The sequence below is a fragment of the Corapipo altera genome, unplaced genomic scaffold (genome assembly GCF_003945725.1).
Source record: "Corapipo altera isolate COAL_440 unplaced genomic scaffold, ASM394572v1 56, whole genome shotgun sequence".
Lineage (NCBI taxonomy): Eukaryota > Metazoa > Chordata > Aves > Passeriformes > Pipridae > Corapipo > Corapipo altera.
This window is the reverse complement of record NW_020884896.1, coordinates 381607-408575: the sequence shown is the minus strand read 5'-3', so window position 1 is coordinate 408575 and position 26969 is coordinate 381607. Positions and strand designations below refer to the sequence as shown.

At 40.2% G+C, this 26969-nt stretch overlaps 1 protein-coding gene across 1 annotated transcript; it reads left to right on the top strand.

Annotated features, from left to right (window-relative positions):
• Positions 1 to 6204: 6204 nt before the first annotated feature.
• RBP3 (retinol binding protein 3) lies at positions 6205 to 23862 on the top strand. The gene is made up of 4 exons (XM_027648081.1): positions 6205 to 9832; positions 17274 to 17464; positions 20196 to 20338; positions 22220 to 23862. The coding sequence occupies exons 1-4, from the start codon at positions 6788 to 6790 to the stop codon at positions 22546 to 22548; spliced, it is 3708 nt and encodes a 1235-aa protein (XP_027503882.1). The 5' UTR covers positions 6205 to 6787; the 3' UTR covers positions 22549 to 23862.
• The last annotated feature ends 3107 nt before the right edge of the window (positions 23863 to 26969 follow it).

The following is a 26969-nucleotide window of genomic DNA, read 5'->3' as shown; positions in this document are numbered from 1 at the left end:
ACTTAAGGCTGATGCACACCCTCCTTCTCAGGCCCATTGGCTATCTGTGTAACAGTCTTGTAACATCAGAATCACCTGCTGACTCCACAGCCAGTTTTAAGGCTAACCTATAGCACTTCAGTCTATAGATAAACATGGTAAGCTGGTGGAAGCTGGTCAGGAGATACAGCTGGGGCTATTTTTAGCTAGTTTCCCACCTTGTGTATGTACACAGCAGAAACAATGTCCTCTGATCTCATCCACTCCTCCATGCCATGTCCCAACACAGAAGAACATCTGTTGCAACTTATCAACACAGCACCAGCGATCACTGAAAATAAAAAGATCTGCATTTTCACTATTCTTTTCTACAGGTGAAGAGGGAATCCGGAGGTGTTTGGCTGGTATCTACCCAGATGCCTTTATGCTGTAATGATCCTGACAATATAAAAATAGTAATCTAGAGTTAACAATTCCTGATATTCAGAATAAAAGGTTTCAGACTGCCTCTCAAGGGGACTCATCATTTCAGACACAAGTGTTCCCTTACACAGTTAATGCTGCTCCCAGACCACAGCTGATTCTTCTTTCCAGCCTCCTCAGACCCTGGCCATTTCCACATAGGTCATTCACTTAGGTGCATGGTCATCCATCATGTAGGTCCACATAGTCACATACTGTGAGCTCCAAGAAATATCAGTACCTTGTTGTAGCTCCTTATAGGCAGCACTGAATCATTTTTTTACTGCAAAGAATTACAAGGTACAGGTGGGAACACAGAACAAGCTGGCAAAGCCAACAAGTAGTAAATGAACAATGTCTGTGAGGCAAGACCCCATCCTCAGACTGCATAACTGCTCCACATCCCCTCTGGCTGCTCTGAACAGCTAACAGGACACTACATGTGACTACTAAACACATCCTTTCTCCCATGTTAACTCCCTGATGTACCATTTGTTGGGTGTTTAGCAGAATCAAAAACAGGGCAGGTCTCTCCTCAGTCCTAGAGTGTGCGGGGCCCGGAGCTCTGCCCACTGTCTACCAGGTGGGAGGCTCTGCCTGCCTGGGGTGCAAACCTCCTTCGTGACATCCCGGCTTTGACTGGGGCCAACAAACCACCTCAGAGCCATATTTTGGCCTCTCTGCAGCCTTCAGTGCTTTCTCCAAGCCTTGCCTCGGTGCCACCTCCAGGCTGTGGCGGGCTGCTGCCCTAGCTCAATTTCTTACACCACAGCCACCTCCACACATTTTCATCCTCTCCCGACCATAATACCTTAAACCCTCTCAGCATAAAGGTGTCTCCTGACATCCCACTCTGGGCTGCCCACAGCCCCTTTTGCCTGCTCCGTGTCTTCAACCTGCCTCACTGCCTTGTCTGTGCTGGCTCCTGTTTCCAGGCTGCCTCAGGAGCATGTCATTCCTCTGGGCTGCACCTGTTTCTTTTTTGTCATCTCCCTTAAAACTTCTGCTGGACCATCAGTCATAATTCATCTAAAAGCCTCACAGGAGGATGGCTTCAGCATAGCCCTAGCAAACGGGTTGCCCCGAGTCAGTCCTCTCGCTGAAGCGTTTGGTTTGTCTGGAGCCTGGCATACCTGCCATTAAGGAAAGGGAATATTAACAAAAAATCAAAAATCCATCACATTTTTAATTTAAGTTTTTTCTTATTACAAATGTAATCATTAAAGAACTCAGAGTGCTATTTCCGTTTTCATAAAATGGAAATATTTCAATATTAAAAAATGTGAAAGAGAACTTCCAACAGCTTTAATTTTAGTCTGTACAGGTCTGTACAGCATAAGAACTGAAAACCTAGGGACAGAAATCTAATATTACTTCTTTTGGCATGGGAATTATAAAGAAATCTGAGGGTGATATTCATTATTTTTATTTCTACGGGGCTTAGAAAGCCTACTCAGGAACAAGGCTTTCTTTGTACCAAACAGTACAAGAACAGAACAGAAAAGACAGTCTTAGACCATACCTATTCAATCCAATCATGCCTGTCACAGACAGCCACGAAGTAGTACTGACCCAGACTTGTACATCTATAAAAGGCATTGAAGGTTTGTCTAGAAATACTTACCAAAGTCCTGGAGACATTAAATATTTAATTAGTATAGTCCTATGCTTGAGCTAATAAACCCTATGTTTCAGTATTTAGGAGCCAGATATCACCTTTACATTAATTCTAATTCATACATATAATTTAAAATATGGCTGTATTAGAAGGCTCTACTAAAACCAAAAGTAGTTTATTTCCAAATTTTACCTTTATCCTGGTGGCATCTCTGCCAGTTAAAAAGGTGCTCTTGTTGCCACCTTCAGATAAGCCTCCTGCTACTGTGGTTTATCAGTGGCCAAATGTCTACATGAGTCTGATGAGAGAATGGTGAAATGAGCTGTAGATGAGAACTGGGCAGTACTGGAGCAAAATATACAAAGCAAAACATTTAATCTTGCTTTCATGGCATATTTTTAGCATGTGGTCTGTGTGACGCAGGCTGTGCATGCAGACTAGACTGGGACAGATAAAAAAACTTCTTTTCAGAATATGTGGGAAGTTCATACTCACAGGAAGTCAGAAAATGAAATACTTGTGGACAGATTTTAAAGGATAATAAAGTTTTATGAGTTATAAAAGCTAAACCTGGGCCTGAGCTATTTAGTTCTACTCAAAAATAAAATCGAAATAAGAAGTTGGCTTGGGTTATATTAGAAGTTAGAACTGATGGTAGAGTTACATTTTGGATCTGGGTACTCAGAATTCAATGAACAGACTTGCATTAAACAACATGTTTGATAATAATTTAAGCTACGTGTGTCTCAAAATAATTAAGTAAATAGTCATTCTCCAAAGCTTAAAAAATTCACACCACACAAGAAAGGATTATTACCTTCTAACACCATCTATAAAGAATTACCAACGTAGCAGTGAATGTTACATGTCATATTGAATTCAAACCAAGAGAAATAGATCACTGAATAGATCCAGTGTGGAAAAATACTTTTTTCCATTGTCCTAGCATTTTAAGTTGTGCACGTTGGGAAAATAATTTATTTTACATTTACATTGTGAAGCTGTTTTCTTTTTTATATACGTGGTAGTGATAAAGCACATGAGGACGAATTATATATCTGAACTTGAGGAAAAAACTGAGCTATGTAGTGCTGTCATATCTAATCACAATCCTGCATATATTTCTTAAAATCTTTGCCTCATAAAAACCTCAGCTATAGTTTCCAGCCCTTCTGATATGAAAATCTTTCGACTGTGATAAAATGCACGATAAATGTCAGAAAAACAGAGAAAAGTTTCTTTTTTCTTATGATTTTACAACAAATACAGGCAGGAAAGTGCTGTTTTGTGATTTTAACCTCTAGATAAGGCCTCACTGGAGAAGAATATTGTGAATCTGTGGATATGCTTCCCTAAATGCTAGGAAATAATTGTCATATAAAGAGTTTAGCAGTGGATATATAGGTCCCATTTAAATATGGAAAGTAATTGTTTGGCACATACCCTGATTAAAAATGCTCAGTTGCTGTCTGTTCCTGTCTCCTTTCTGACTATGATCTTCATGGAAATTCATCTATGTCTGTTACATTCAGAGTAAGATGAGGTGACTGTTAACACCTTATATATAACATCTGTAACACCCTATTCGCACCGTATTCACACCCTATTCACCTCTTTGCACAGCAGGCTAAAAGTGAAGTAATTTGAGTAATGCTTTGTTATTTCAAGTTACATTAAATTATATTCTAAAATCAAAAAGTGGCAGATAATACAGTGAAAAAGAAGGCACTTTAAAAAATAAGGATTTTTTTTCAGATTTGCTGTGATTTAAACAGCAAAATTAAATTGCTTCCAAGAAATCTAGAAAATATTAATTTCTCTAATTTTTATGGTAAATAATTTAACCTTATTTTCACCATTATCCTGTATTTGCTGAATAGCTTCATATAAATATGGGTCCATTATGTACTGTGTACTGGAGGATTAAAAAGGAAAGTACTATAGTCCATGAACATGCAATGTCATTCTTTTTTCTGGGACAGAAAGCTGCATGCTTAAAGCTACTGTACAGACAGACATAAATAGAAATCCATCCTGACATGCTCTTAGGGTTATGGATTATTGTACTTTTTTTCCCAATTCCTGTCACAATGGGTCCATTTTGTAATCCTGTTTCTTGGCTTCTGGGCATGCCCTCCTCCAGCACCCAGCAGGAGTAAAAGGAAGAGAGAAATAAGAAACAAAAAAGGGGACCCATCAAACAACCCAATACCCCAGCCCAGCAGGCAAAATATCTAACCACTCCACGTGTATACATTTTTATTTCATTGGTTTAGATACTACATATGTTTTCCTTACTGTTTTTCTTCGTTTCCAGCATAACAAAATTAGTTAATCTATATTTTCACTTTCAAATTAATTGAAAGGGGTTGGAACACACAAAAAATTGCAAGTAATATTAAAATGTTAAGCACTCCAAAGCAGGAAATGTCAGAATTATGATTATATAGGTACCATCCCCCTCTTGCTGATATGCATTAATTACACAATCACAGCTCATAATGTATTTACTTCAAAATGGTTTTATTTTCTCCTGCTTTGGTCAGTGTGCAGAGCACCAGGTGCTTAAGATTTCAGTTGTGCATTTATTAAATACAAGATCTTTTTTATTTAATTGATTGTCTTAATGTACACTACAGTGTGTGCCATTATTCCTGTTGTAATAGCATTTAGAGACACTATCAGAGGTTGGAAGTAAAGGTAGGATATGTGGTAGACATTAACATAGCAAAAGAGACCCCTTGCCTCAAAAACTTTCCAAGCCAGACAAACAGAGGAGCCATGGGTTAGAAAAGCAGTAGAAATCAATTTGCCTGGGGTCCTGTCCACTTATCAGTCACACAGGAGTTAATGTAGCTTCGGCAATAAATCTGTAGCTCAAAAGGCAGTTTCTGGACACAATGTGGTTATACTGGAGAGTTTTTGTCCAGCTACCTTTACCCTGTAGTGCTGGATTATTCTTTGCCTGAAGAAAGCAAGAAGAGCAATTCAAAGTGGTGATAATGCCCTGGAATTCAGTCTGTAATGGATGTCACACATTGTACAATATAGATACCCTCTGAAATTAAGAGGATACAAGAGACATGAATCTCACTGCTTCTTTACCAGTGAGGCACCGGGAATGTTGCTGTGGCATACTTGGAGCTTAATAACTTATTTATACATAATCAGCAACAGTTTAAACTATATCCTAGGCCTCTCCTTTGACAAGGGAAGTGGCAAGATTTTTTAGAGATTTTTACAGATGATAGCACAGACTGGTTGACAGAGATAACTGGGATTGCAACATCGAGTTTTATATTGTTTTCCATAGAGCAGATCCTTTCTCTAATGGACTCTTAGAACAATTTCATTGCTCTCTTTGATGGATTTACGTTCGTACATTTACATACACACAGATTCAAATCAACCATGGGATGAAATAGTACCTGCATGAAAACATGAGACTATTCCTATATAGACACATTAAACAAGGAAACTTCACAGAACTCCCTTATTATTACAACTGAATGACCCAGAAAGAGGATTGTGCTAAACTTTGTTCATGAGTGTCAGGCTTCATTCAAGACACATGTGACAGCAACAGAGTGCACCTAGGCAGGGTTAGACCATCTTTATACTCTTCCCTCCACATGTAACAACATTTTGACAGCAGTACAAAAATGTGCTCTTCCCAGATTCCCGAGTCTATTATTGTCACTACCTCCAGCAAACAGAATGGCTGGGGTAGCAACTCATTTCAGACTTAAAGCCAGGAATCTGTTCTTGCATGTCTTTGGCATGTCATGCTGGAGTTCAGGATTAGTACAGCCAGCAGCCACATCCCCCATATTCTGATCCTCTTTCAAACTCTTAATACAATAGGGTCTCAAATACATTGTGAGCAGAAGCAAACAACCCCCCCCACATTCTATTTTGGTATGTTGAGCCTAAAGTCTATTGGCTGGGAGCTGTCATCAGACATGACCATATGTTACCCAACAGTATTACAAGTAAATCCTAATTGAGTGCAAATTGTGAAGATTAAAGTCACCTCAGATTTAGCTGTATTATGTTGAGGCAAATGTGTTTCAAAGTCCTGTTTAAAATGTTGGCAATTCTCAGCACAGAAATTAACAGGCTGTCATTACCTTGGATTTTATGAGCTGTGCTAAATGTCTGGAGTTCCTTGTTTGGAGCCCTTAGTCAGAGAATGTAAGAACAGTCCTTTGCATCTCAGGCTGCAAAACACCAAAGACAACAATTGTATTATCAACAATTTTGAAAAAAATATTAAATATTGATACAACTAAGTCACTGAAAAATTTCTTGATATAAGCTTTTCATAAATAAAGGTAAAAGGCAGGACAATTGCTGTTCTAACTATGGTTAAAATTAGTTTTGCATTTAAGCAATTCACTTGCAGGATAAGCCAGGACCAGTTTGTAACAGGCAATGCATTACTTTTTGGAAACAACTGCTAGAAAGATCTTCCTTAATGATTGAAGTTTATTACTGTTTCATAAGAGGTCTGTGAAGTAGTAAGGAGCTGAACTCCGTCTATTGGTGCACTTCGGAAGATGTACTCCATTTTAATGAGATTAAAGGTTTAATGCAGTTAAAAGATCTGTTCAGTGCACCTGGATTCAACACAAGGGTTTCAGTGTGATTCAGAGAGTCATTGCAGAGCTATGTTCATCTTGATCAATAAGAGCTTCTGACTTTTTTTCTATTCCACACAAAGACAAAATGATCAGGACACACTTCTTGCTGTTTTCAGCACTGATCATGTGCAGCATACCTGCTGAGGAAATCTTTCAGCCAACTCTAGTACTGGACATGGCTAAAGTCCTTCTGGACAATTACTGCTACCCTGAAAACCTAGTGGGAATGAAAGAAGCCATTGAACAAGCAATCAAAAGCGGGGAGATCCTGGACATCTCAGATCCAAAATTGCTGGCCAGTGTTTTGACAGCCGGAGTGCAGGGTGCTCTGAATGACCCAAGACTGGTGATTTCCTATGAGCCATCACCACATGCAGCTCCCAAACAAGAAGCTGAGGTTTCGCCTACTCGTGAACAACTTCTGAATCTTATTGAGCATGTGATCATGTACGACAAGCTGGATGGCAATGTTGGCTACCTGAGGATTGATTATATCATAGGTCAGGAAGTTGTGCAGAAAGTTGGACCTTACCTGGTGGACAAGGTGTGGAAGACGCTGATAGACACCTCTGCCCTGGTGATAGATCTTCGTCACAGCACTGGGGGACAGATTTCTGGCCTCCCTTTCATAATCTCATACTTGCATGAAGACAAGGTGCTGCATGTTGAGACTGTATACAATCGGCCCTCCAACACCACCACAGAGATATGGACACTGCCAAAGGTGTTGGGAGAGAGGTACGGCAAAGACAAGGATGTCATTGTTTTGATCAGCCACCACACCACAGGAGTGGCTGAAGATGTGGCTTACATCCTCAAGCACATGAACAGGGCTATAACTGTTGGAGAGAAGACAGCTGGGGGCTCACTGGACATCCAGAAGCTGCGTATTGGCCCCTCCAATTTCTATATGATGGTTCCCGTGTCACGATCTGTGAGCCCTTTGAGTGGGGGTGGACAGAGCTGGGAGGTGAGTGGGGTGATGCCATGTGTTGCTACTGAAGCAGAGCAAGCCTTGCAGAAATCCTTGGACATCCTGGCAGTGCGCAGAGCAGTGCCTGGCACCCTAAGCCACCTCACAAACATATTAAAGGACTATTACAGCTTAGTGGAGCGAGTGCCACCGCTGGTGCGGCACCTCATCACCTCTGACTTCTCTTCTGTGCAGTCATCAGAGGACCTGGCCACCAAACTCAACAGTGAGTTGCAGACCTTATCTGAAGACCCCCGCCTGTTGGTCCGAGTTATGATGCCAGGTGAAACTGCTGCTCCCCCAGCTGAGCAGCCAGTTGCAATGGCAGCCAACTTACCTGACAATGAGCAACTGCTTCATGCCTTGGTGGATACTGTCTTCAAGGTGTCAGTGTTGCCAGGCAATGTTGGCTACATGCGCTTTGATGAGTTTGCAGATGCCTCTGTGCTTGCTAAGCTGGGACCTTACATTGTCCACAAAGTGTGGGAGCCCCTTCAAAATACAGAGAACTTGATCATAGACCTACGTTACAACCCTGGAGGCCCGTCCTCCTCTGCTGTGCCTGTGCTACTCTCCTATTTCCAAGACCCTGCTGCTGGTCCTGTCCATCTCTTCACAACCTATCACAGATGCACCAACCACACACAGGAGCACAACAGCCAGGCAGAACTGCTGGGTCAATCCTATGGAGCTCAACGTGGCATCTACCTGCTCACCAGCCACCACACTGCCACAGCTGCTGAGGAGTTTGCTTACCTCATGCAGTCCCTGGGCCGTGCCACACTGATTGGTGAGATCACGGCAGGAAGCCTCTTGCACACCCGTACCTTCCCTCTGCTGCAGCCTGAGCTGGGAATAACCCGTGGCCTAACTATCACAGTTCCTGTTATCACCTTCATTGACAACCATGGGGAAAGCTGGATGGGTGGAGGAGTTGTTCCTGATGCCATAGTGTTGGCTGAGGATGCACTGGAGAAGGCTGGAGAAGTGCTAGCCTTCCACAAGAACATGGGAGTACTTTTGGAGGGTACCGGGCGACTCCTAGAGGCTCACTATGCCATCCCAGAAGTGGCTGGTAAGGCCAGTGCTATGCTCAATGCCAAACGGGCCCAAGGAGGTTATCGGTCAGCGATAGACCCTGAGACTTTGGCTTCCCAGCTTACCAGTGACTTGCAGGAGGCCTCTGGGGACCATCGGCTTCACGTCTTCCACAGCCATGTGGAACCAACACCGGAAGAACAGCTTCCCAATGTGATTCCCAGTCCTGAAGAGCTGAGCTACATCATTGAGGCACTCTTCAAAATTGAGGTATTGCCAGGAAACCTGGGTTACCTTCGCTTTGATATGATGGCTGAGGCAGAAACAGTGAAGGCCATTGGGCCCCAGCTGTTGCAGATGGTATGGAACAAGTTAGTGGACACAGATGCCATGATTATTGACATGAGGTACAACACAGGTGGCTACTCCACTGCTATCCCAATACTTTGTTCCTACTTCTTTGAACCTGAGCCTCGGCAACACCTCTACACTGTCTTTGATCGCAGCACCTCCCGCAGCACAGAGGTGTGGACTCTCCCCCAACTCACTGGCAAGAGATATGGCTCCCTCAAGGACATCTACATCCTAACAAGCCATATGAGTGGCTCAGCAGCTGAAGCTTTCACTCGCTCTATGAAGGACCTGCACAGGGCCACAGTTATTGGTGAGCCCACAGTCGGTGGATCTCTCTCAGTGGGCATTTATCGTGTTGGTAACAGTTCTCTGTATGCCTCTATTCCCAGCCAAGTGGTGCTCAGCCCAGTCACTGGTAAAGTATGGAGCGTCTCTGGGGTGGAGCCACACATCACCATCCAGGCCAGTGAAGCCATGGCTGTAGCTCAGCACATTGCCAACCTCCGTGCCCAGGTGCCACAGACACTGCAAACTGTAGGCAAGCTTGTGGCAGATAATTATGCCTTTCTGGACATTGGGACTGTTATAGCATCTAACCTCACCAAGAACATCAACAAACACAATTATAAAAGGATTAATACAGAAGAAGAGCTGGCCAGGAAGGTGACTACCATTTTACAAGCTCTTTCTGATGATGAACACCTGAAATTACTTTACATCCCTGAACATGCCAAGGACAGCATTCCCGGAATCATGCCAAAACAGGTACAGTTTTCTTGTACCCAAGTATAGTGATGCCACCTAGAATAGGAGCACTTAGACAGATACTCTGTCTTGTTTCTATCCCATATCATAAACCCACCAGGATTTACCTGTACCCAGAGGAGAAGCCAACAGCTGAGTAGGTTTCGTATGCTGAGCTGTCTCTGACACTAAGGCAAGTCAGGGTAGTAGCTTGTGATAGTAGATAATAGTTCTGGGTGGATGCATTTTGGGAACAACCTTCAGGCTGTGAATCTCTTTCAGTTGCTGTCTGCCACAGGCAAATATACAGGGTTTCACAGTAAGAGGGAAGATATCTCATTGTCTCTGTGATCCCTGCTCTTTCAGTGCTACCGCTTTTCAAGCTGTAATAAATGAATGCAGAAATCCACCAGTTACAAACCCAGGTTGTAATTAAGGGGAATTTGGTTGGACCAGAGTAAATACATACACAGACTAAACATGTAGCCACATACTCTCTGACAGATTTTTCTATATAAAACTGTAGTAGCTGACATCAAGCTACACTAGAATAATTAGCAACTCCTTTGGTAGTGACAGTGGAAAGTTGTTCTGATTGTATCTCATGCTCAGTGACAGACAGTTTTCCAGTGACCTAGAAATACTTTGGAAGAATTATCTGGGTGGAAGTTAGGTGACCTCAGGGAAAAATTGATTTTTAATAATCTACTTTTGCCCTTGCTGTGTGGTTTGTGTAACAGTTCATGCTTTGTTCTGAGCCTGAGTGTTTATATACTGGTCTGCCTTGGCAGTCTTTCTTGTTCATTGTTGTGCTGAAGGGAGCTCCCAGGAGCACTTGTTAAAATTCCATCTTCAAATTAAATAGAGGGTTAGGATAACCTGATCCCTTTCTTGGATGGAGTTAGATCCTTTCTGGATACTGTGCTAGGATTGCTACCAGAGATGTATGTTCTCCAGGGACTCATAAAATTACTTTTTGAAGAGAATGCATTTGCCTTTGCAGTGAACCTGAGTAGACCAAGTGTTAGGTAAGTATTAAGTGTTTCCTGGGGGAGAAAATCTGTGGACGTCCACTCTCTGAAGTTTTTGGCATATGTGATTTAAAGTGGCCATGACCTTTGTGGTATTATCACAAACACTAAGGTCAAGGACAAAGTCTAAGCACTGAGAGGGGAGGGCACTCTTTTCAGGTTTGTTACCCAAGAGATGCTGGCCCATTCTTGCCTCTGAGCTTAAATGGAAATAATTAACTAAAGGATTTTTCCATTCCATCATTCTCTTTCTTTGCTAACTTGCTTGGGTGTAGAAAACTTCACTCTAAAGATGTTCAAAAGTTTTTGACAGAACTCCCTGCTAAATTATTACCGATGCATCAGTAGTGATACATCATAATTTCTTCCCATTTCACAACATTGGCTCATCTTTCAAATTAGTCACTGTTTTCACAGTGAAGGCTGTTAATGAATATTGTTGGCTGTTTTTACTTGTTCAGATTTTACTTACTTTATTCAGACCTTGAATGTTGAGAACAGGATGTAGAGGACAAATATATTATTTATCACATAATGTGAAATTCTCATCCTGATAGAGCTAGTGAAGAAATGCCATTATACTATTTAATGCCTTTCTTTGCCATTGTTCTTTGTCAAGAAAAATTATTGGAAGAGGGATACATCCATAAAAAGGAAATCATATCAGTGTGGATGAAAATCAGGACAAATGGGAGATTTCTTCAAGCCAAAATAATGTATAAAATCATATGTGTCTTATAATTTCCAGACTCATGAGTATTCCCTCATAGTGCTGGAGGAAATTGAGAGGCAGAGAGACAAGAGAGCAGTGTTGAAATGTGTACAAAGACATTAAAGTCATTGAAGTAAAGGATTTTCCTTGAGATGGAGGTAAAAGAAAGAGCCTTGTACAGCAGGAGTACCTTAATCTCCTGTTTTGCTTTGTAGAGCTAAGATGGATGCTTTCTGTGGAGCATTTCAGGGATACCTCAGAGAGTAAATGTCTTTAGATTGCAGTGAAGTTTACATGATGGCACTAATTAAATTTTTTAATAAAAAAAAATAAAAATTTGGCAGTCCTATACACCCACATAGTGGCTTTCTTAATCTGTATCAAATTGATTCCTCAAAAACCTGATTCAGTTTCTCTCTTGTGCTACCTATCTTCCAAGCCACCCTCTCCTTGACAGTGGGATGTTACTGTTAATGACCTTGACAGTGAAGCAGATCCAACACAATTAACTGAAAGTGATGATGAATAACTGCGGGAAGGATGGGTTGGGACATAGGAGACAGACAAGTGAAATGCGTGTAGACCTTTGCATCTGCTGCACTAGAATAGCTGCTGAAGCATGATACAGGGTAGTGAATATGTCTCCTCTATGCAGCAGCAAGGTCAATGTTAGCCAGATTTGTCAGCTGCATAAATGCCAATTTCCAAAGTCAGGCTTCCTAGAAGCAAATTCTGTATATAGTGTTTGTGGTTAAGAAAATAACATTTTGATTTTAACACAGAGCTCTGTAAACTTGCTGACATGCAGTTCAATTCTTATCCTACCTCTTATTCTCCTGTTTTTCTCGCTCTTCCCCCCTCCAGTCATACCTTCCTTTCCATACTGAAACATTTGTGTTCATGACTGTCTATCTATGGAATAACTGCTGCCTGATTTTGGCAAATGCATTATGTCAGTTTTAAGTGACAAGTCTCCCTGAGTGACTTTTGACCCCTTCATAATGCTCAAATACTTTTAATGCAGTGTTTAAATCTAATAGAATTTTCATATTAATGTTTTAGATAAGCAGCTGAAAATGATGATCAGAGTAAAGGTAAAAAAGGAATTCTTTATCAAGATAAATCATTTCTGCATTTGAAGCCCTCTTTTTCCCAGATAAATAATACGTATCTATAGCAGAATATTTTAATTGCTGAAGGAAGCAATAATTACAGATGTTTCACCAGAAAGGAGTGCAGTTTGCTTATGTCTCTTCATTAATGAGTGAAATCAAAATCCTCAGCCTCAAAGTGTCAAGATAGATAATTATATTGCTACATCTATTGCTGACAGGTGGGGAAAAAAAAATGTTGTAGGCCCATATGATGCTGATTTGTATCAACATAACCACAGTAAAGTCAGTGGAACTATCCAAGTTTATGCAAGCCAGAAAAGTGTCTCAGGCTAATTCTCATTGACTCTTCACCTTTTGCAATTCTTGCTTGCTTTTTGTATTTGGTGCAGAAAAGCATATGACACTTTGTCATTCACTTTGTTCTTTTCCTGGCACCTTTCATATTCTGATCCTGACACTCAGTGTCAATGCAGCTACGGTTGCAGTTACAATCTCACCACAGAGATCCACTTGTGCTCACTTTTCTCCGTTGCCATTAACATTACAGTAGATTTGGCCATTTGCTTTAAGGATTTTCAACGGATTTTGCATGAAAATCATAATTTAACCGTGAATTGTGTTTTAAAGTTTTGCTTTCAAATGTAATCTTTGAGGGCATCGACAGGAAAATAACTGCTCGCTCGCTTGCAATGAGTGTGTTACAAGCTGTGTATTGTCAGAACAGGTTTACACACTGCTGTGCAGTGCCACCCTTTGTGGGCTGAAAGTGCAGCGTCTCACTCTGCCCTGCACTCCCTCAAGGGGGACTGATAGCCTTAAATAACTCCTTTTAATCCTTTTGCAGAGCACCATTCCAGAGGGTATCAGTTTTTGCTTGCAATAACCCACTCATCCTAGCTGTCTTGGTGCAATGGAGGGCAGGATTAGAATTCAAAGCTACAGTTCTGGGGAAAAAACAGAGAAATAATCTCTGAAAAGAAGAATGAGGTTAAATATGAACACTTACACGGTTATTACACAGTTTCTAGGGTTATAGTAATTGACTGCACAATTCTGGGAGGAAAACAGCTTGTTTAGGGGGAGTCCTGTAAAAATGTATATGGATCTTCAGAGTTCATAAGCTGAGCACAAGTCAAGAGCATCAAGTTTTTGTAGTAAATAATAATCATCATCAAACTGGAATGAAAAAGGAAGAATATAATCAGTAAGACATGAAGTCTTCTGCTACATTTAACTCTAGAGAAAATTCATCTAGAGTATAATAAGCACAGTCTTGGGCAATGGTTTTCTGGAAAGATGTGGCTCAAGTAGTGAGATACCGGAAAAGAGGAACAGGGATAAAGAGAAGACTGAATAAAAGCAATCTTGACAAAGTTTAAAATATTTGAGTTGTTTATTCCAGAGAGAAGAAAACTGAGAGGAGACATGAAAACAGTCTTCAGATACGTAAGAGGCTGTTTTAAATATGAACAGAATAATCTGTTCCCTTGTCCATAGTAAATAGGCCAAGAAGTATTGAATTTAAACTGTATGAAGTAGTGAACTTAGACTGTTTACACTAGATCTTAAAAACATCTTTGTAATAGTAAGGCTAGTGACGTACTAGACTGGATTGCCTGGAAATCACCCAGTAATAGGGGTGCTTTTAAGAGCAATTGAGAATTAGCTGTCAGGGATATAGCTCCTCTTGCTCAGTCCTTGAGCTGGGAACCCTACTAGGAGGGATGGTTCCATTCCAGCCTGTGAGGGTACACAAGGAACCCAAATGTTATCCTAAGAAAGGCACAACCCTGCCACTCAGCCCCCATGATCTCATGGTTCTTAAACTAATCTCTGTATTAGCAATGGCACAAAGGTGTTGGCTGATAATATTTAAACATCTAGCAGTTGACAGCACTAGCAACCTCAATGGAAATCAGTTACCTTACAATTGTCAGCACAAAAGTAGCTATGAAAATACAGTTTCCATCTAAATGGAAAAGAGGAAAGAGAGGCATAGTTGGCAAAGTAGTTTGTCAATTGTTGGGATATGTGTTAGTCATAGAACTAGGGATGAAACTCCATGCACAAGTCCAAGGGCAGGATTCTGGATCCTATGTTTTGTCACATCATGTATTCCAGTAAAGCCTCTCACCTGTGGAAGGGAGTCTGCAGAATAGGACTAGAGACCCTATATAGTTAATGAAAAAATATTTTTCCTTGGGTTAAAGTGGAGTTAGCTTGGAGGTCCTTTAGTTTAGCTGCATTGCTTACAGTGTGCACCTGAGGGTTTATATTTAAGATCAAGTCATTTGTATGTAAACACTGTCTGACTGAGCAGCAGGATCTTACTTTCAGCTGCATCCTGTCCCGGCTTGTCCTTGTTAATCAAGGACAAACAGAGCCCTGCCTTCCAAAGGAGAGCATGTGGTTGCTCCTGTGGTAAGCTAGACTTACCTCTTAGGTACCAGCAGCACATGGGCCACGTACCAGTGTCACGAACCTGCAATTTTCCAGGACAATTACTCTCTAATGGCAATTCCAGCCTCCTCACCTCTTTTGCTAAAAAATTTAGAGGCTTTCTCTGGCACCCCAAAATTACATTCTAAGTGCTTTTCAGTCTTATAGCCTTTAGAATAGATAAATTTTCATACATTTTCATGCAGCCATGAAGATGAAGACCTTTCATTTAGATCCTTACACATTCATTTAACCCCACGAAAGCTGAGGCTTTAAGAGCAACCTGCCCACCTTGAAATCTGTAATGAATTTTCAAGAGTTAGCAGTGCTGAAGTTCTCAGTGAACAAAGATGTGACACATTGCAATAAAAGAACAAGTAGAGAAAAAGTTTACCAGACAGAGAGGTTATTCTTAATCAACATATTTATGGGTATGCATCTAGCAATTATCGAAGACTGAGATAAGACAACTGTGGTTTCAGTTAAAATATCATTAGGAAGTGGCTGAGAGTAACACATCAATTTTATTTGTAGATGTTACCAATGAGTGATGATTTTTTTCCTCCTGGGGGCACCAGTATCTCTGAACTAGATAGAAGCTCTGTCAGAACAATCAATGCATGCTGGATATATTTTTCAAAACTGTGATTTGTTAATCAAAGTACAGTGGGCAGGTCACGTAGCGTTGCTGTCACTGGGAAGTGGATTGGAAATGACAAACTCAGTAGTGCTGGACTAATATGTTTACAGTCCAGATACAATGGTTATTTTCACAAGGTATAGAGAGAAAGAAGAGTACAGAAAGGAGTTTGCTCTTACCATCAGATCAACAACTACTAGCCAACAGGGCTTTTAAGTTAGTGATTGATATTTTGGAAATTTTGGCATGCAGAAGGGACTGAGTGATGAAGTGTAATATGGTGGGTAATTTCCTCCTAGGTAAAGTCTTGCACTGTTTCAAATACAGCTGCATTCACACACCTTGGAAAAACCTCCTTCTGCTGTGGCAGACCTGCTTCTGGCAGGAGCACAACTGCAGGCCAGAGCACTATATGGAGGGCAGGAGATTACCCGACTCCTCTACAGTCATAGAAAGCCCAAATGCCTTCCACATTCTGTGGCATATCACAGGCTGGAAGAGCACCTTTTAGCACATGGCTCACTTCTGACTCCTTGTTCTTTTGAGTGTAAAAGTATGGATTGTCTGGGGCTGAGCTATAGCAAAGGGCAACGGATTTAAAAGAAGGTATAAAACCATTTTCATGGCAACCCTGAGGAGAAAAGGCAAAATGGTTGAATGAAGGTCACATAAGTCATATGTATCCTAAAGTCTTATCTCCTTAAGCTGAAGGAGACCATTCCATTTTCAGATACTGCATGCAAAACAGAAGTTTGGCAATAGGAATTGCTATGTCTCAGTGCATATAGGGTTTAGTAGGATAACTATTATTTGGCTACAAATTGATACTAAAAAGGTGTCTGCTGTTTAAAGCGGACATTTTGTTTAGCACAAGCTAAACAAAATGAAATCAGTCACGGCCTAACACGTGAGACTCTGGGCACATGGCCACCATACAAGAGATTTAGCACGTCTACTTCACGAGTATCCCAGCACATGCCCAACACATCAGATTCCTCACTGTCACAGGAACTGGGTCATTATGAGGGGCTGGGGCCAACCTCATCTGCAGCCAGCAGCTGTTTATTAGATGAGGCTAATCAAGATTATAAAAGTCCCAGGTAACAAGTTTAGAAAGAACTCATAAAGTCAAGTGGGCTTGGGTGGCAGGCCTGGGACAGTGGCTTATGCTGAAGGCTTGTTTGATTTGAATCTTTTGAATCTTAGCAAGATTGTTCTTGTAGCCTTCTCAGCCTATCCAGTCCAAGAAAATTCATGTGTTTTTGAAAAATACACTGAACCCTGGCATCTAGATGCCTGATCCAGATTCTGGGCATGTCATTGGTGCACAAAAATGCATCAGCTAATGCTAACCTATGTTTATTATGAAAAAATATTATACAATTTATTATGTTTTTCAAACTTGGTCACATTCCTCACAGATGTCCTACCTGGATTAAACTTGACCCACATCATTCTTTTTATATTTTGTGCCAAGCTATCAGTGCCAGCAAATGATTTGTTTTGTTTTTCCAAACTCTTTCAGATCCCTTCTCCAGAAGTATTTGAAGATCTGATTAAAGTTTCATTCCACACGAATGTATTTGAAAACAACATCGGCTATGTGAGATTCGATATGTTTGGAGACAGTGAACTTCTAACCCAGGTGTCCGACCTACTGATAGAGCATGTTTGGAAGAAAATTGTTCACACAGATGCATTAATCATAGACATGAGGTAACTTTGAATGGCAAATAACCAAAGCTCTTTCAAAACAGCATTTTATTTGTAACAGTGTATTAGCTTTACATGGCTTACTGTCCTGTTCACAGGCTAACATTGCTGGGATTAAATGAGAAAAGGAAAACAGACAAGGAAAACAATAACAGTCTGAAAGTATTCTAAAGATAAATTGCACCATCACTTGAGATGTTTAGCACTAAATAGGCAAACCCAGGGAATAGGTTGTAGAATGCAATCCTGGGTGTCACATGTGTTTTATTTCTCTAATTTCTTTCTAATCTAACTGTATATGTGCCTTGTATTTTATACATATATATATATATATGTCTTAAATAAATATTTTACTTCATGCAGTGGTCAAGTGATTTAACAGTTAAAAAGGCAGGCCATGTGTAAAGCTGTGTTACAACATCTAGTTTGCCTTATCTGCAGTGCTAAGTAATCCTGGGCAATCAGCTCTGTACAAAATGGACCTTGTACACAGAGCACAAAGGTGGCTTAGAGGTGCTGTAGGACTCCTAGACCCTGCTGCACCAAGCTGCAGCATCACAGGCCTGCTCTCATCTTAGGATTCTGTTGGACACTCCAGTGTATCAACAATGCTCCAAATCTTACAAGCCAGAAGATGGCATCCACTTGTTGCTAGCTATCAAATGAGATTAATATCAAAAATGTATGTTTCCCATACAATATTTAGGTAACTAATGCCCTTGTTTTGGTCCAGAGATAATGTCTGTGAGTCCAAAACATTACAAACATCAACAAAAGAAAAGAAGGCCTTTGTAAGAACTTGGTTTTAATTGCAGAACCACTTGTGTCCATTGTCATCATGGGGCTCTTAATATTTGATAATCTTAATACTCTTGCGGGACTTACAGAATAGGCAGGAAAAGATGAGCACAGTGATGAGAGCAGAGAGAGAGATCTCACTATGTGAGCACAGAGAAGGCAAGGTAGCAACAAACATAACACACCTACGACTGAATTTGAATTCACCAAAGGCACCACCATCTTCCAACAGACTCGAGACGTGACTCAGAATTTCCTCTTTCTTTCCCCAGTTTTCTCCCATGCTAAAAATTTCAGGGCTGGGGGCAATAAAACAGCAAAGATGAAATCCTCTCAGGTACCAAAATGTGTCATTATAACTCTTTTCTTGGGTTGCTTTGGTTTGTTTGGGGTTTTTTTATATTTAATGTATTTTCAGTCCTTTGAGTGCACACAAAAGATCCAGTCTCTGAAGGCATATAAAATACCTTTTGAAATTCTCCCTAAACCAATCTTATCATTTTAAGGCAAGGCTAATGATTTAAATTTTGCATGGGATTAACTGGAATGAATAATGTTTCTCATTTTACAAGTTTGCCTCCCTGGAACAGCTGGGCCAGTCATGAACTTCATATTTTGAGAATTTTGATTTTGCATGGGATTAACCATAATGAATAATGTCTCTCACCTTAATAGTTCCTCTTCATGGAACAGCTGTGCCACTCATGAACTTCCTATTTTTAACCCTCACAGCCTTGACAAGAGACACTGATAAACTGAACAGCTTCCCTATTGTCACACAAGAAGTCTGTAAGAAGGAGTACTTGCACCCAAAAGTTAAGCTAAAATTCTAGCAACTGCTCAGGCATTATTACTAACTAAAGCTACTGCAGTTTCACTGTGTGCAAGAGAGTCCCAGGAAGGGCATTCCAGCATTGCTCTGCCTGCCAGTAACTCCAGCAGCTGTGGGAAACCAAAATCTGCTGGGCTGAGCTGTCTCATTGGCTGTGCAGCAGCAGCAGGACCTCCTGGTAGGACAGAACTATACAGCTCCCAAATGCTGCAGAATAAAGATGTAGCTTCATTCTTTGGAACAGAGGCCTTCTGGATGGTCTGTTCCTTCCCTGGAGGTGAAAAATCTTAGCTATGGACTGGTCTGAATAAACTCATTTTCTAGCAGGTTTTTGCTGGAATGTCTGTGCTAGGCACTCCTAACATCACCTACAGGAAAGCACTGTATCCACCTCCTATTAGTGGGAAAAGTTCAAACATTTCTAGTGCTGTATGTGCTCTAGTATTAGTGAAAAATGACAGGCAAAAACTAATTTGATAGTCCATTGTGTGTATTCATAGCAGGGGTTCTCCAAGGACAGACTTTTCAATGAATTTAATCTTCAGAGACTGGTATGGAATTAAACTGCAACCAAAATTTTCAAATACAACTGTGCTAAATGAAGCAGCTAACAAAATCTTTGGCACAAAAAAAATGGCCTGATCTAAAACACTAGGTTTTCTCATTGTGTGTAGCAAAAAAATAAGAACACAACAGTTCCACAAATGTATATTGCTTTAATTGGGATCTACTTTTAGGTATTAGGTTTTAGACATTTACTCCTTGCTGCCTATATCAGGAACAGCACACGTTATTCAGAGTAGAATAACAAGAATCTGATGTTTCTCTGCAAATTAAGAGTCTTTGCTTACTTTCTGATTTTTTCTAGGTTAAATTTAGAAAAAAATAGACCTTTAAGTTTTGTGTTTGTTTTTGAAGTCCAAGTCTCTTGACAGGATTTTGTTTATCTGATAAATGTGCAAATGCTGATAGGGGAGAATGAATGTAAATGTGTCAAAATGTACCCTTAAGCCCTTTCAGTACTGATGTTAAGGAACAATACCTGAAAGGAGTTTTACTGCCTGCCACAAATTTTCAATTGCTTCTTTAATATTTTTTGAAAAGGTACAATATTGGAGGCTCCACTACACCCATAGCAATCCTATGCTCATATTTCTTTGATGAAGGACACCCAGTTCTCTTGGACAAAGTTTATGACAGACCCAGTGACTCAGTAAAGGAAATATGGACCCACCCACAGCTCAAAGGTAAAATGATGATTTCTTTTTAGAGTAGCTTTTCATTTCAGATATCTATCCTCACGTATTTTGAAGTGAGCCATTAGACACCAAAACTCATTTGGTGAAAGCACCTGCCACAATTAGCTCAAGCTATGCAGATAATGTAAAAAAAAACAAAAAATGTGCTTTTCAGCCATGTCCCTCAATGCCATCTGCAAATAACAGTTTATCACTTCTAGGAAAGGTGTATATTAGGCACAGAGGTTTGTAAACTGGTCCCCAGAAGTTTAGCCAAATACTGTGCACAGCAGTTGTGACTCGTTGCTTTTTAAAGTTGCCAAAATTAAAAATAAATCCTGTGTTACCTAGACCTCTAGTAATGTCTCTTCCAACACTCACATAAAGTTTTGTATGTAGCTCCTCACTACTTACCTGTGTAATCCACTATTTCAGTAGATGAAAACATCATAATATTCCAGTTTGTCCAGAGGATGCAAGAAAGAAAAATACTAAATTTTGCACCTTTGAGTGAGTTTGGAGCATTTGGCAATGTGTCGCACACCCCCACACACACCCTGCCTCACTGTTTATAGAAGTTGAAAAATGTTGCAACATGCAGAAACAGAGCTCTGCAGTGCCCATAAACTGCAGTGCTAAGAAGCCTTAAATATAGATTTTAATTCTTTTCCCCTTTTAAGATAAGACAGTAGCAAAAAAGTCATGATGGTGTCTGCAGTTACTGGCTTGGAGCATGCTGAAATGGTTAAACTGCCACACTCTGCAAGGTCCATCCATTTTCCCAGGCAGTCAGAGGTGGGTTGTGCTAAGGATTTGATTTCTATGGACACATTCCAGTTCCCATCATAGAGAAGAGGCAGACTCACATTAACTTCAAAGGAGCTGGGTCTGGTCTTGTATTATATATATCTACTGTGAAAAGGGTCTTCTAATGGTTATTATGTCTATAGTGAAATGAAAAGACCAAAGATGGTGTGAAAATTAATTACCATGCTATTGGCCCCTCTCTTAGAGTTTAGTATGAGAATTATATCTCATACTGTAACTTTTAGAATATTTTTAGACCAGTTTAGAGTAGTTTTCAAGTTATTGGGTCCCAGTTACAACACACCGGCCACTTTTTCAAAGAAATTAAACTCTCAAAAAGTATCTAGCATGTTCAGATATATTGAAAATAAGGTGCAAAAACCTTCCTGTCCCTGTCAGCTCATTTATGTAAGAAAATGAGATAACTTGGCTTAGATCCTAATAGTAAAGGACTATTTGTTGAAGGGTTTGGGACAAAGGCCATGCAACAGCTTCTACTCACAGACTATAAAAAAACTGTGGGAAACCACTGTAATTATGATTTCATAAAATAATAGATACATAGTTGCAGGCTGAGCTCTATGAGAGCCATGTTCCTAGAGCAGGGGTGAGAGAGAAACTGAAGATGCTTCTGGATGAGCTTTGAGTATTCCTGCTGTTAGAGTGGAAAATGTCATTTTCCTCACTGGTCTATTCCACTATTCTGAGGGGACTTAGAACTCCTGTAAAAGTCAAAGCCACAGAAGAGTGGTATCTATCAGTTACTACTATCAGTAGTATCTATCATAGTTACTGCTATCAGTAGTAACTATGAGCTGGCCTCCCAGCTGCTGGAGCTTATAGCCAGAAACTGATGGCAGAAGAGCACTATATAGGGAGAAAGCCTTTTTTACAGTATAGAGGCTGGGCTAGTGTTTAAAGTGTTTTAATAGTATCATATCTACAAAGTAAATTTCCAAACTTCTTGAGTTGTTAATAGCACATAGGGAATGAAGCCTCTACGTTGGCTTCTCCTTGCTCTATTTATAGAAATAAATCTCTGAAAATGGATGCATTTCTGATGGTTTTTGTCCTATCTGACAGGGGAGAGGTACGGCTCTCAGAAGGGGCTAATAATCCTCACTAGTGCTGTGACGGCCGGGGCTGCTGAAGAGTTTGTGTACATAATGAAGAGACTGGGCAGAGCTCTCATCATTGGGGAACAAACCAGTGGTGACTGCCATTCCCCACAGACATATCAAGTAGATAATACCAACTTCTACATCTTCATCCCCACCTCGAGATCAGTCATCTCTGCAGACAGCTCTTCTTGGGAAGGGAAAGGAGTGCCTCCTCACATAGAAACACCAGCTGAAACAGCACTCATCAAAGCAAAGGAGATGCTCAGTGCTCACCTACACAGCTCTAGATAGTCCAGTGGAGGAATATGCCCCTGGTTCTTAGGAAAAGAGAGCTATCTTCCCAAATGTAAACCCTAGAAAGAAGTGGGAACTTCATTTCAATCCCTATGGTCAGTGAGTGGCTCCCTGTACGTAGCTCAAAGTGACTCCTTTTCAACATGCTGACATTTTTCCCCATTCTGTGGAATCCAGCTCTTTCTGTGCGTGGTGGAGATACTTGGATAATTCACTGGGATTTCTGGATTCCCCTCTTGTAGCCAAACATAAATGGTCAGTGTGTCTGGTTTTGAAGATTTAGCTAAAAATCACAGATTTTCTTTGGTACCTTAGAAAAATCCCAGCCGTCACTACTGATGGCATGTGAACAACCTCAAAGACAGAAAAGGCACCTCTCCTCCTTTGGAAATTTTGTACATTCCTATTTGTGTGTCTTTAAGAATTAACAGCAGTTGGAAGACTGTTTTCCAAACTGCAAGAGCTAAATCAAGTCTCTTCTCTGTTTAGATGCACCAAAAATAACCATTCCCAGTCTGCCAGGGTTGCCCAGACTCCCGGTATTTCAAAGGTACATGCCTGCTTCTCTCTCAGTATCTGTCAAAGGGAGGGGAGAATGAGCAAGGGAAGGGCAGTACGTTGACTCTTTCACTCAGTGCTCAGATCAACCATCTCAAGGAAAAGAATCATATGTTCTTACTTAGGCCTAAAAATAGATTGCTACGTGTCCTGCCCTAAAGACAGGGGGAAAAAAAATTTGAAAAAAAAGCTGAGAAATATTCTTTGCACCCTGCTAACAACCTACATTTTAAGTAATGGTGTATTCCAGGGCAAGTAACAGAGATATTGACATGAGCTTAAGGAATGCACAACATTCCTTGTCTTTCTTACAATTCTTAGTTGAACATCTTCTTTGTAATTCTTTAGTAGTACATGTAACTCTAATCTAGATCTCAAAATTTCTCATCTCTACAGAATGCCAGCTCTAAGGTAATTAAGTCAGGGAAATGGTCCCTCAAAATTCAATTAGAGTCTATAGTCGTTACACATTGGTGTTCGCTTGCTCATTTGTAAGTTCCTGACATTTTTTTTATAAATTGTGTTAAACATCTGAATTTCAGTTTTTACAGGAAAATAATTTTAAGAACCAAGTAGACTTTCCATCTTTTTTACTACTTATTTGTCTTACCAGCTACACTCAGTGTGATCACTAACCTGGACTCTTTTGACTCATTTTCATGTTCTGATTTTTATGCACTAGCTTGTTGTTGAACCTCTCGGTGTTGCGGAAAATATTTTAATGAATTAAAACTCATACAGAATTTAGTGTAAAGTGATACATGTATGAAGAATATTAAATATTCTTAATATGGAAAAACCTGGAGTAGTTGATGAGTAAAGAATACTAATGTGTTTCTTCTAATGTCTTTTAAGCCTCTTTAATGTCTAAATGATCCAGATATACTGCTTTGTTTTCCTAAAAACAATCAGTTGTGCTGTCATGAACAAACAATATTAATTGTCAAACCCAATACTTAAAGACTTTAGCCATCCAGTCAAGGACAAAAAGTTATACCATATGGGCACAAATAGCAAAACTTTCTTCCTGTAGTAATATGATACGTACTCATGAATAATAAATATGCCTAGAAATTGGAATCCAGTTGGGAAAACAAACAATGAAGATGCATTTGCTGGTGAGTTCATTTCAAATCAGTAGTGCTAGTAGCTCACTGAAGTGATTGATTTCACTGGAAAATTAATGTGCAACCTTGAAAAATTTTATTACTTGACAAAATATTATTTATTATTTCATAGGTCATATACTGGCTAATTAATATTGAAACTGCCAGGCTTAACAAAGGCCAGTGTGTAAAAAAAACATTTTTTCCTGTCTTCACAAAGTGCTATGTCATAGTTATTCCCATCTCAATGAACTTAGACCTCACAAAACTACAGACAGTAATTGTGTAGAAAATTACATTGCACTGAAAGATTTGAGTATCACAAAACTACAAGTGAAAATTAGTATGGAAAATCCATCATTTGTGGCTTAAATGAGAAAGTTAGACAGAAAGTTTTTAGGGAGGGACAAGCAATTTGGTAAGTGCCCTTCCACAACACAACAGGAAACATGCTGAACCTGCCACTTTTCTCTCATCTGGTTCCAGAGCTGACATGGGCATTCAACAGTTTATAGCACCATTTCCTTACCATCCGACCTAGAATAACTTCCTGAATTTTAATCCTAATCATGTTCCTTTTAAAGGCAGGAAGAAAGGAGCTGGTATATCAGACCACCTAGCAGTATCATCTTTCTCCTTTCAGCATTCATAGAACTTTAACCAAAGAATGACAGCCAGCTTTTCCTTTTTTTTTTTTTTTTGTGTTGCCTTAGTCCAGTGATTTCCGAACTGTGCTCTGTAGACCAAAGGGAGCCCACAGACTGCACTGATTAGTGAAAAATTACCCCCTAAAAAGCAAGTAAATATGTATTTTTCAAAGGCATATCTGAGTGCCATTTTGATGGAGAAACACATCTTCATTGGAAGAAGTTTGAGGATCAGTGATCGATAAGTGAACAAATATCCTAATCTGGCATTTCCTATTGGCAAATTCACTACCCACTGCAGAAAAACATCCTGCACAGCTAAGCTTGACAACACTGTGTTGTGTCCTTTTTCACTGATCCATAAACAGATGTCATGAGAAACAGTGGTTTGATCAAAATGAACAGGCAGTTGCTAGCAAAGACAGGAAAAGAACCAGTCAGCTTGTCTCCTCCTGTTTCAAAAACAAAATCCTTTTTTTTTTCCTAGCATTTCCACTTGTAAAAAAGACAGAGATCTCTGCTGTAAAATCACAGTATTTCACTGGGATAGAATGCAGTCCTTCATGAATTCCTTAAGTCCCTTCATTTCTTCACAAACTGCCTGCTCTAGTGGAGTCCTTTCCTTCCAGCAGGATTTCATCTGCACCAATTTAAATTTTCAGACTTCTAGACATAAGGGGAAATAAGCTTCCAGCATGACTCAATTATAGGAAGTTTGTTTTTCTTTGTCTCGTTAGGCTTCCCTCTGCCTGTGCAATACTTGGTTCACTCAGCTTTAATACGAATATTTTCATTTAAAGATATAAAATCTGCAAAAATTTTGGACAAGCCCCCTGGTTTATGTAACCCAGCTTAGATGAGACACTCAGTTAAACTTGAGACACATAAAAGACATTCACCATGCCTGCACAAGGAGCTTTACACACGAGCTCGTTTAACACATACCAAGTTCTGCTTCTGTTGGCATCTATGTGGGTTTGCCCTGATATCAGCACAGATGCAGCAGGCAACAACACGTCATATTGGTTGGTTGTGTGTGTAAATAAGTCTTAGTCCACAAAGCACTTCTGCCCAGAATAAGAAGCAATCTGTTCACTCAATTTTTATGCCAATGGCCACCTCCAAAGGAACAAGGGTAATATTGCACACAGTTGCCTACAGTGTGATTCCCATGTTACAAGAGGAAAATCCTCAATCTTTACACACCAGGACCAAACTGCACTGCTGCTGCCACTGGAGGAGGTGAGCAAAGTACCAGAAATAAAGCTGATTAAAAACCTCTCCTCTTCATTTTTACCTTTTGAATCAGCTCTCCCACTTTTCATAACTGGTTCCGTTGCCTTTCTGTGCACAGAAGGCATTCATAGATTGCTTGTCATCACAGTGTGTAAGTTGCTGTGGCTGAGATATGCCCACAAGGACACTGGAAAGAGTTCTTACACTTTTTTTTCCTAGAGAAAACAAATCAGTGACATAAAGGAAAGCTATATCTCTCCCCGTAACCTTGCTGCTTGCTTAAGCCTCGTACCATAAGCAGAGTGAAGAAGTTTGATTACTGGTGAGCACTCTAAGGAGGTAGGTCTAACACACCATCAGAAGGTTTTGAGATTTAGCAGCTGTTTATCAGTGGTTGATATTCCACACTTTCTCCAGATCAGCTGTACCAACACAAAATTAGTGAAACCATGTAACCAGTTAGATTTGGTAGTGCTTCATTCTGATGTAAATAATATACCAGGTGTAATGCACTGGAAAAACAGGCCCTTGGAGCAGGGTAATATTGAAGTGATGCACCAAAATAATACTGGGGAGCACTATACAGCTGGACCCATCTTTTTCCAGAAGAAATCTGAAGCTAGGTTTGTAACCATTAAACTGTTAAGAAAACATGGCATCTTTCAGTAAGTACAGAGGAGAACATTTTGCAGTAATGGTACCAAAAAATCTTTAGTCTTATTTATACTGGACCGGTCTGATCTTAAATAATTAATGTAAATCAGAAGTAGCAACATGGACTTATTCTGGATTTACACTGGAATAAATGAGATCACAATCTGGCCTAAACTACTAATGGGAAATATAACCCTGACCACAGATGAATGCAGTT

Excerpts from the sequence above, each read along its gene's own strand:
- RBP3 (XM_027648081.1), top strand. The coding sequence starts at position 6,788 with ATGATCAGGACACACTTCTTGCTGTTTTCAGCACTGATCATGTGCAGC. Across the intron at positions 9,833-17,273 it reads CCGGAATCATGCCAAAACAG|ATCCCTTCTCCAGAAGTATT; the intron begins GTACAGTTTTCT and ends AAACTCTTTCAG. Across the intron at positions 20,339-22,219 it reads GACCCACCCACAGCTCAAAG|GGGAGAGGTACGGCTCTCAG; the intron begins GTAAAATGATGA and ends CCTATCTGACAG.